At 35.8% G+C, this 10616-nt stretch overlaps 1 protein-coding gene across 1 annotated transcript; it reads left to right on the top strand.

Annotated features, from left to right (window-relative positions):
* Window positions 1-23: 23 nt before the first annotated feature.
* LOC141837350 (clathrin heavy chain 1-like) lies at window positions 24-10614 on the top strand (the record flags this gene model as incomplete). The annotated part of the gene is given in 26 exon segments (XM_074724769.1): window positions 24-203; window positions 436-640; window positions 1678-1766; window positions 1877-1955; window positions 2051-2178; window positions 3665-3763; window positions 3892-4000; window positions 4588-4667; window positions 4757-4984; window positions 5101-5166; window positions 6109-6225; window positions 6450-6647; window positions 6773-6889; window positions 7089-7148; window positions 7309-7395; window positions 7558-7641; window positions 7711-7845; window positions 7920-7982; window positions 8053-8157; window positions 8279-8391; window positions 8480-8732; window positions 8865-9001; window positions 9087-9365; window positions 9450-10452; window positions 10548-10583; window positions 10585-10614. Coding segments are annotated over 26 exon segments (3945 nt in total), but the record flags the coding sequence as incomplete, so codon positions are not given.
* Window positions 10615-10616: the final 2 nt, after the last annotated feature.

Genomic DNA, 10616 nt, shown 5'->3' with positions numbered 1-10616 from the left:
TTGCCACTGTTGGTGTCGTTTTTTCTTCGTCTTCGTTTCTCGCTTCTTCTCCTTTTCGCTTGTAGGGTTCGACTCGACCAGATCTGAGCGTTAGCTTTTAGATCCATTCTCTCCCTTCCTGGGCCGCCGGAGTCTAGCCGATCCCAGATCCAGCTGCTATGGCTGCAGCCAACGCACCCATCCTGATGCAGGAGGTCTTGACGGTGAGTCTTCTGTCTTCTTCCTCGTCGTTTTCGTTTTCACTTATTCCTGTATTGGATTTTGGTTCCTAAAATGGCGTCTGAGTGAATTTGGGGAGGATATCTTAGATTTGTTTTGGATCTGTTGGGCTATGTGTTGATATGCTGAAATTACTATAAAATTTGGCGTTATTCATTTCCAATGCGTATGAAGACGTGCCTTTCTTGATATTATGGTTCTTGCTGTGATCTTCAGCTTCCGAGCATCGGGATCAATCCGCAATTCATCACGTTCACGCATGTCACAATGGAATCGGATAAGTACATATGCGTGAGGGAGACCTCTCCGCAGAATAGCGTTGTAATTGTTGACATGAACATGCCGATGCAGCCTTTGAGGAGGCCGATCACTGCAGACTCTGCTCTGATGAATCCCAACAGCAGGATTCTTGCTCTCAAAGGTATCTGTGTAAGCTGAAAAATCCTACTCGATTGCCATTCCATTAGTGATCTACTTTAGTATGGTTTTTGGTCAATTGATTTGCTTACTTGGTAAGCTAGTTCCATTTTCATGCACCATTGACTTGGATGTTGGATCTATAGTCCAAACAGTTTGCATTATTGTACAAACAATTGAGGAATGAAAAAATTTTGGACTCTGCTTTAAGCTGTCGCCAATTCTATTTACTATTTTTTCTATTGGTTTAATCTAGTTGAGAGTTTAACCAACTTTCAGTTCTAATTTTGCTTTATCTAGTTGAGATTTTAGGTTATTTTAGGCAATTACCTGGGAATATTTTATCATGTACAATATTGGTCGATTCTCCAAATATGTCATCAGATTCTGGTCTACCATGAAAATGCTAATTTCTAACAGAAAAACTGTATTTGCATGCATAACCTAATAGCAAGTCCCTTACAAAAGTTGAGAATTTACCTAGTCAAGAAATGCTATTGTATTTTCTATTTGTAACTTTCTAGAGAAGGATCCCACAGGTCCCATTTTCCTTGAAAAATGTTTCTGTCATATATCATATTTTTTGGAAATCAATGGCTTTAGTGATCTATATATAGTGGCATGAAATCAATATGAAACATGAAAATTTCCCTGGTGCTGTTTATCTTTTTTTTTTTTTGTCAAAATAACTATGAACAATGCCTCTAATATCATGTTTAAGAATAAATCATGGACTTTATTTCCAGTGATTTTGTTATATTCACATTTGATGCTCATTATTGACTTTCTGGGCTGATACCACCAGAATATTTTTTGCAAGTTTATTTGTTAAATTTCTCATTTACTTGTAGGAACTGGATGTTTCTAATTTAACAATTATACTTTTGAAACATGGAAATCAATTTCTGCGTAATTAACTTTTCAAAACAGAAGTCACATGGTTGTCTCCTAAGATTGTGAATATTTTATGAGATTTTGATCCCTGCAAATATGCCTTTTTCTTGCTATTAATGAACAATCTGTAATCTATTAAACTTGCAGCTCAAATCCCTGGAACCACTCAGGATCACTTGCAGGTGTTCAACATTGAGGCAAAGACTAAAATCAAATCTCATCAGATGCCTGAACAGGTATGCATGTTGATGGATATAATGTTTGTTTTCTCTCTCAAGTAGTTGGATTATTTTTCCAGGTTCTGGTGCTCGATTATAATACCTATCTAAGATGAAATATTTTTCAGGTTGTATTTTGGAAGTGGATCACCCCAAAGATGCTGGGTCTGGTTACTCAAACTTCTGTCTATCATTGGTCAATAGAAGGTTGTCCATTAGTTAGTTCTTCTAGTAATAACCTACAAGTCACACCGTTAGTTCATGCAGGAGTGATTTGTGCTATCAACTTGAATGCATTGCAGGTGAATCGGAGCCTGTTAAGATGTTTGATAGGGCAGCTAATTTGACAAACAATCAGATAATTAACTATAAATGTGACCCATCAGAGAAATGGCTAGTTCTTATTGGAATTGCACCTGGTGCTCCAGAGGTACTCTTTCTTTCCTTCACCTATTTTGCTTATGTGGTTTATGAAATTTCCCGCCTTGTAAGTAGACTTTATGATAGTAATCTATTAGTGGTAAAATAAATCAAAACCTTATGAAATTCTGCACACTTCTTTTTTACCCTGGATTTTGCATGTGTGTGTGCACACTTGCGTGTATGTGTGAATTTCTTTGTTGCACTTTGAAGCACTAAAATTGAACCAATGTCGTGTTGACAAACATCTATCCTGTTTAATCGTCTTTGAAACATGATATATACAATAATCAGTTTGAGAACATGGGGAAATAGGAATTCACTTAGAAAACATAAGGAAATAAGAATGCCCTTGGAAAACAAATAGGAGTGCACTGGCAATTTCTGAAGCTGCAAGTTAATATTTGATCTTTTAAGGGAATTTGCATATGATTTTGTTTTCTCATGGCAAAGAGTGAAACTACATAGGATGCAACTATGTCAAACAATCTTTGTTGATAGGGTTTTAGTGCACAAAGGAAATAGGAGAAGGGTTAGACTCCTCATGCATATAATTAATTCGGAAACCCCTAGATCATCTGAATCCAAGAATACAACTAAATCAGACCCTAATCTAGTTGAGCCCTAACTCATTCAAATTGAGTCCAAATTGAGCCCAATAAATCCTAGAACATAATGCACTTGTTAAACCCATTAATACTAAAACGAAATTGCATCCTGACTTAATTTATCCTCAAAAAATAAATTTAGTTTGGGTGTAGCTTGACAATTCAACTCCTACTCGACACCCACTGAACGTAAATACGCTCCACGCCTAACCAAGACTTAACAGATTCAAGTCAAATTTATCGAGGATCAACCCCTAGACACATAGTCACCCGGATAATTCAAATTATCCCCAAACACGCCCACTGCCCTATAGTAGATAGTAGGTCACAAATATTTGTCAATTTATGCAATTTGATTTTTAGTATAAAATTTTGGAATATAAACATACTCTCTCATTGGACCTTTTTGCCGCTTCTAGTCTCCACACAATTGATGCTACCTTCATTGGATGATATTTGTTTGTCAATTTAATCTGACCAGATTAACTAAGATGGGGATTGACCTTAAGGATCTAATTAGAGACTAGTTTTAGGTTGGAGCTTTGAGGCATGAAAATTATATATATTGGAGATTCATAAAGTAACAATCAACTTTGTTTGTTCAAAGAGAAATAATAGCTTGATGTTTACCCTTGATATCTACCTCCAAGTTTTTTTTTCTAGATTCTCTAAACTTTTGGCAACACTTGCTCTCTTCTGGTGTGACGTGGAATTGACCTTTATCATTATCTTTTATGATTTTGAATTCCTATTCTTGTGACTATTTCCTGTCCTTTTTATTATCTTCTGTGTGGTTCTATTATATTAGTTAGTGTTTTTTATAAAAATAATTTGTTTTTAGCAATGCACTTTGCTTATTTGTTGAAAACAACGGAATGTTAATTACAGAGACCACAGCTGGTGAAAGGAAGTATGCAGCTCTTTTCTGTTGATCAACAGCGTAGTCAGGCTCTTGAAGCACATGCTGCATCCTTTGCTTCATTTAAGGTTTGATTTTCTACTTTCTTTAGTTGCTTTACACTTTTCTTGCTGGTTTCTGCTGCTTCTATTAATATGTATTTCTATTTTTTATGTTCTGCTCTTGAGTCTTGACTTTATGGTTCTCTCTCCTATAGGTAGTTGGGAATGAGAATCCCTCCATTCTAATTTCTTTTGCCTCAAAGACTAGTAATGCTGGACAAATTACTTCAAAGTTGCATGTCATCGAACTTGGAGCCCAACCAGGTATCTAGATTGTGATTCTCATTCTTGATCACTTGCATGAGTATTGGTCTCAGATTGTATCTCACAATTCATCTGGTATCTAATTGTTAATATACTTGCTTAGTTATTAGAATCAATATGAGATCAGTTTTTTGAAGTTAAAATCTTTGGCAAGAATGTTGAACATTGAAAAGAAAATCTATTAAACCTTGCACAAGAGTAATAAATCAAAGACATTTTCATGAAAGTATTCTTTTTAGCATTGCTACATTAGAGCTAGAATTTTTCAATATTTTCATTTGTATATAGGAATACAGGGACTATTGATTGGGAGTTGGTGTTCTTTTTTGTTGACAACCTATTGGGTGTCCAAATAAGTGTCTACTTGCTTTCATCTGGGCTTTTTAATTGAGAATTTATCTGATGTAATGAATGGTTGTTCCCACATAAAGAAGTAAGGAGAAACAAAAATCAGCAGAATAATTTGTTTTTGCCAAACTCTTTTGATAACTAAGAAACATACCAAAATTTGCAGAATCATCGCATTTTTATTTGGGCACGATTTCCTTTTTGTGATTTTTTTTCTCTTTGTAAATAATCAATAACAGGAAAGCCAGGATTTACAAAGAAACAAGCAGATCTTTTCTTCCCACCAGATTTTGCAGATGATTTTCCTGTAGCAATGCAGGTGATGATGAAACTATCTCCATATATGTGTTTTGAGTATACGTAAGTTGTTTTTTATCCCTCTGATCAAAATATGTTTTATTTTGGCAGATATCCCAAAAATACAGTTTGATATATGTTATTACAAAGCTTGGTTTATTGTTTGTTTATGATCTGGAAACTGCATCTGCAGTTTACAGAAATCGAATCAGCCCAGATCCAATATTTCTCACTGCAGAGGCTTCAAATATTGGTGGTTTTTATGCAGTCAATAGAAGGGGTCAGGTCCTGCGTGCAACTGTAAATGAAGCAACTATTATTCCGTTTATCAGTGGCCAAGTATGTAACTGCTTCAGCTTTTTGTTTGACCTTTTTATTTTTTGTACTTTCATGACTGATGTTCATTCTTCTAACCCAAAAAAGGACTGATGAATATTCATATATGCCTTTACTAGTTGAACAATTTGGAGCTTGCTGTTAACCTTGCAAAACGCGGAAACCTTCCTGGTGCAGAGAATTTGGTAACCATGATTTTTTATTTTTCTCTCTACTTGTATTATGTGCTGATGATTTATTGATTACCAGCAATGCTCGTTATTTCCTTGTACTGCACCGACTGCTAAATTTTTAACATAAACTGATCCGCCCTTTTCTGTCTGGATTTATTTAGTTGATCACTTGTACTTGGTTGCTCATGACACTTCAAGTTGCAATTTGTTGTGAAAATAAATTTCTGAAATTTATTGTTGGATGTACTTGCTATATTTTTATTCTTCAGGTTTCCTTTAAATACTTGTCATTTATTTTTACACTGAAAAAAAAGAATTTTGACAAACATGCTGATTCTGTAAAAATGAAAGAGCTCTGGTTGGTGTTTCGTGTACCTGTTGCATTGCTAATCTAAAATTTTGTGCATTTGATTCATACTTCTGTTTTCTGGAAAATTATTCTTTTTAAAATATGTTTAATAATAAATATTTTCTTGTGAGAGATGATGTTGCACTGTAATCAGTTGCTATTATGAAGATCTTGTTAAGTTTAATGACAAATCACAGAGTTATTATTATAATAATGATCTCAAGCTAATTAAAATCTTGCATTGACTTGTATGTTTGAACAAATGTTAACTTAAATCACTAGGAGTAAATTTACATGTCAGAAATCATAGCTAACAATTCTTTAGGAGCCTGGCAAGCTGACTATTTAGCTATATAATCTTTCTAAGATAAACAAATTTAGAAATTTCTGAAAGCTTCATCTGTTCATTCAACCTGATCAAGCCTGAGCTGAGTATTATTCAAGAAAAATCATATATAAAATAGAAAGATTATAGGGTTAATATTTTTTCCTGCTGAATGAGCATAAGATGAATAATTTCCTTTTAGCAATTTGAGGTGTTTTATTTTGGCTTTTGTAGGAAGCCAAGCTTTATGATTTTATTATCTACTTTGTCGTGTTTCTAGGTTGTGCAAAGGTTTCAAGAACTCTTTTCCCAGACGAAATACAAGGAAGCTGCTGAACTTGCTGCTGAATCTCCACAAGGCATTCTCCGAACTCCAGAGACTGTCGCGAAGTTTCAGGTAATTTTTATTTGCTTCCTTCTTTATGATTTTGTTTTCCTAATGATGCTCTATCGTAGATAAATGATTTATAATTGAAGAAAGTAGTTGAACTAAAATTCATATCCTAGTCAATGTTGTACTTTTCTGTGCAAAAAGATATATTTTCTCTTCTCTTTATGTTTTTCATACACATTATTGAGGATTTAACAATAACATTGTTACTGAATATGCTTTGCATGCAGAGTGTCCCTGTCCAACCTGGTCAGACACCACCGCTGTTGCAGTACTTTGGAACATTGTTGACTAGAGGAAAACTTAATGCCTTTGAATCTTTGGAGTTGTCTCGTCTTGTTGTCAATCAGAACAAAAAGAACCTTTTGGAGAATTGGTTGGCTGAAGACAAGCTTGAGTGCAGTGAAGAACTTGGGGATCTTGTCAAGGTAATTATTATTTCTGACAGAACACCAGAAGTATACTTGGCTGTTAAAATTAGGAGCCTATCATACACAATTATTATATAACTTGCACCTTTTTGGTTTAACTGTTAACAACTGTCATTATGTAGACCGTGGACAATGATCTTGCACTGAAAATTTATATAAAAGCAAGGGCCACACCAAAAGTTGTTGCTGCTTTTGCTGAAAAACGGGAATTTGATAAGATTCTTATTTATTCAAAGCAGGTACCATTTTCTTTTTTTAATTGTTGTGCTAGGTATCTGATTTGATCACTTCAGATTTTTCTTGTAATTCACTATATTATATTCAGGAATACTTCCCACCATTGTACTCCCTACTTTGTCCAAATAAAAGCTACACATCGAAGACATTCAAATAATAATGTTCATTTGTTTGGCTTAACCAAACTATTCACTATTGCAGGTTGGTTACACGCCAGATTATCTTTTCCTTCTGCAGACAATTCTCAGGACTGACCCTCAGGTAAGAATTTGTTCATATGTGAACCTGAAAATAATCTGCAAATATAGCTCTGTTGCAGCATAATCATTCAGAATGCTACTGTAGTAATTTGAATGATTTCTGCCAATTCCCTTTTATCTTTTGTTACCATGTTTAATTTCCCAATAAAATTTTCTTTCAGGGAGCTGTAAATTTTGCCCTTATGATGTCTCAAATGGAGGGAGGTTGTCCAGTTGATTACAATACAATCACAGATCTTTTTCTTCAGGTTTGGATGTTTTCCATTGTAATTACAGTTTATGTAGAAACTATAAGTTTGTTATACAGATGGCTCATGGCATTTCTATGTTGCTTAGTTTTTCTGTTGGAATTCTACTAGTTTGCTAAAGCTAAAATGGTTCTGTTTTCTTGCTGGTTATGCTTCTGTTAGAGAAATCTGATTCGAGAGGCAACAGCTTTCTTGCTAGATGTCTTGAAGCCAAATTTACCAGAGCATGGTTTTCTTCAAACCAAGGTAACTCTAAGTCTAAGATTATGTAGTATTCATTTGCAATCTTTCTTACTAACCCCAAAACTGTTGCAGGTTTTAGAGATTAACTTGGTGACATATCCAAATGTTGCTGACGCTATATTGGCTAATGGGATGTTTAGCCACTATGACAGACCTCGGATTGCTCAACTTTGTGAAAAAGCTGGTTTATATATCCGAGCACTTCAGGTGGGAATAATACCTGAATATTTTTGCTGGCAAGTTTTCTGTATAAGATTAATCAAATGCACATTTTGATGCAGCACTACTCAGAGTTACCTGATATCAGACGTGTCATCGTGAACACTCACGCCATTGAGCCACAGGTTAATTTGCTTACTGAATTATGTCTCTTAGCTTCATATGAATTATTAAGTCAGAGCTACCTCATTGCAGTCACTTGTTGAGTTCTTTGGGACTTTATCTAGAGAGTGGGCTCTAGAGTGCATGAAGGACCTTTTACTGGTTAATTTGAGAGGGAACCTTCAGATAATTGTTCAGGTAGCCCTTGTTCAGGAGAACTAGTCTAATTTAACGTGGTTGATGTTTAATCCCTGCCAATCAGACAATAGAAATTCTGATTAGTTCATTCAGATTAAGTTTCATTTTTTCCTTTTTGTAGACTGCCAAGGAATACTCTGAGCAATTAGGTGCTGATGCCTGCATAAAGTTGTTTGAGCAATTTAAGTCATATGAAGGACTTTACTTTTTCTTGGGATCTTATTTGAGTTCCAGGTACAAGTTGCTAGTATGAGCACTTAGAGCTTGTTATTGCAAACATAAGATGAACGCTGATATTTTCTTTTTTATTGGATTGAAACAGTGAAGATCCTGATATACACTTCAAGTATATTGAGGCAGCAGCGAAAACTGGACAGTTAAAAGAGGTTGAGCGTGTGACAAGAGAATCCAACTTCTATGACCCTGAGAAAACCAAGAATTTTCTGATGGAAGCCAAGCTTCCAGATGCAAGGCCTTTGATCAATGTTTGTGATCGTTTTGGTTTTGTTCCAGATTTGACTCACTATTTATACACGAACAACATGCTTCGTTACATTGAAGGTTATGTTCAGAAAGTAAGATATTTTAAATTACGTTCTTGGTCATATTATCATTGGTGGTCAGCTATCTGCCGTTGCTATAGGTTTAGTCATTTGAGGTTTGTTTACCTGGCCATTTGTGTTTCTTCTGCAATGTTATATTTATAGGTAAACCCAGGAAATGCTCCTTTAGTTGTTGGGCAGCTGCTAGATGATGAATGCCCTGAAGATTTCATCAAAGGCTTGATTCTTTCTGTCCGTTCTCTCCTTCCTGTTGAGCCTCTTGTGGCTGAGTGTGAGAAAAGGTATGTGACATTAACCCTTATTATGCTATTAGATGTAAGCTCTTTGACGAATTTGATTGTACTCATCATTCCACATGGATAACAGGAATCGTTTGCGGTTGCTCACACAATTTCTGGAACATCTTGTTAGTGAGGGAAGCCAGGATGTTCATGTTCATAATGCTTTGGGGAAAATTATTATCGACAGCAACAACAACCCTGAGCATTTTCTCACAACTAACCCATACTATGATTCACGTGTTGTTGGTAAATATTGCGAAAAACGGGATCCTACTCTTGCAGTTGTCGCATACAGGCGAGGTCAATGTGATGATGAACTGATAAATGTCACTAACAAAAACTCATTGTTCAAACTTCAAGCCAGGTACAATTTGAAGTATACCACGTGAGGTTCTTTCTTTCTAGGAATCATTATTCACTTGAGATTTGTTATCTTCTTTGGTGACAGATATGTAGTTGAAAGGATGGATGCTGATTTATGGGAGAAAGTTCTTCAACCTGAAAATGAATATAGAAGACAACTTATCGATCAAGTTGTTTCTACTGCATTGCCTGAGAGCAAGAGTCCAGAGCAAGTTTCTTCAGCTGTTAAAGCTTTCATGACTGCTGATCTTCCTCATGAACTTATTGAACTACTTGAGAAAATTGTACTACAGAATTCTGCTTTTAGTGGAAACTTCAATTTGCAGAACCTGCTGATTTTAACAGCTATTAAAGCTGATCCACCAAGGGTCATGGATTACATTAATAGATTAGATAATTTTGATGGCCCTGCAGTTGGAGAGGTGGCGGTTGAGGCACAACTTTATGAGGAAGCCTTTGCGATTTTCAAGAAATTTAACTTAAATGTTCAGGCTGTCAATGTTCTTCTGGACAACATCCAAAGCATAGATAGAGCTGTAGAGTTTGCCTTCCGAGTCGAGGAAGATGCTGTATGGAGCCAGGTTGCAAAAGCTCAATTACGGGAAGGCTTAGTGAGTGATGCTATTGAGTCTTTCATCCGTGCTGATGATGAAACCCAGTTCCACGATGTCATTCGGGCTGCTCAAGATGCCAATGTTTATCATGATCTTGTGAAATACCTGTTGATGGTTAGGCAAAAGCTTAAAGAGCCGAAAGTGGACGGTGAACTTATATTTGCCTATGCCAAGATTGATAGGCTGGGAGACATTGAGGAATTTATTCTAATGCCAAATGTTGCTAATCTTCAAAATGTTGGGGACCGACTGTTTGATGATGCTCTGTATGAAGCTGCAAAGATCATATTTGCTTTCATTTCCAACTGGGCGAAGTTGGCTAGTACACTTGTTAAGCTGAAGCAGTTCCAGGGTGCTGTTGATGCAGCTCGCAAAGCGAATAGCTCCAAGACGTGGAAGGAAGTTTGTTTTGCTTGTGTTGATGCTGAGGAATTCCGCTTGGCTCAAATATGTGCTCTGAATATAATTATCCAGGTAGTCTTTCCTCATATAAACGCTACATTCTTTTTGTAGTTTATCAAGAAAGTACTGTATTTTGCTTCAGATTTGATGTTATGTTGTCCTTTTAGGTGGATGATCTGGAAGAGGTCAGTGAATATTATCAGGAACAGAGGCTGCTTCAATGAGTTAATTTCCCT

Source organism: Curcuma longa, chromosome 11 (assembly GCF_044706935.1).
Source record: "Curcuma longa cultivar G26 ecotype Majalengka, Jawa Barat chromosome 11, ITB_CL_G26_1.1, whole genome shotgun sequence".
Lineage (NCBI taxonomy): Eukaryota > Viridiplantae > Streptophyta > Magnoliopsida > Zingiberales > Zingiberaceae > Curcuma > Curcuma longa.
The sequence above is the reverse complement of the archived record's forward strand: the minus strand, read 5'-3'. Positions and strand labels throughout refer to the sequence as shown.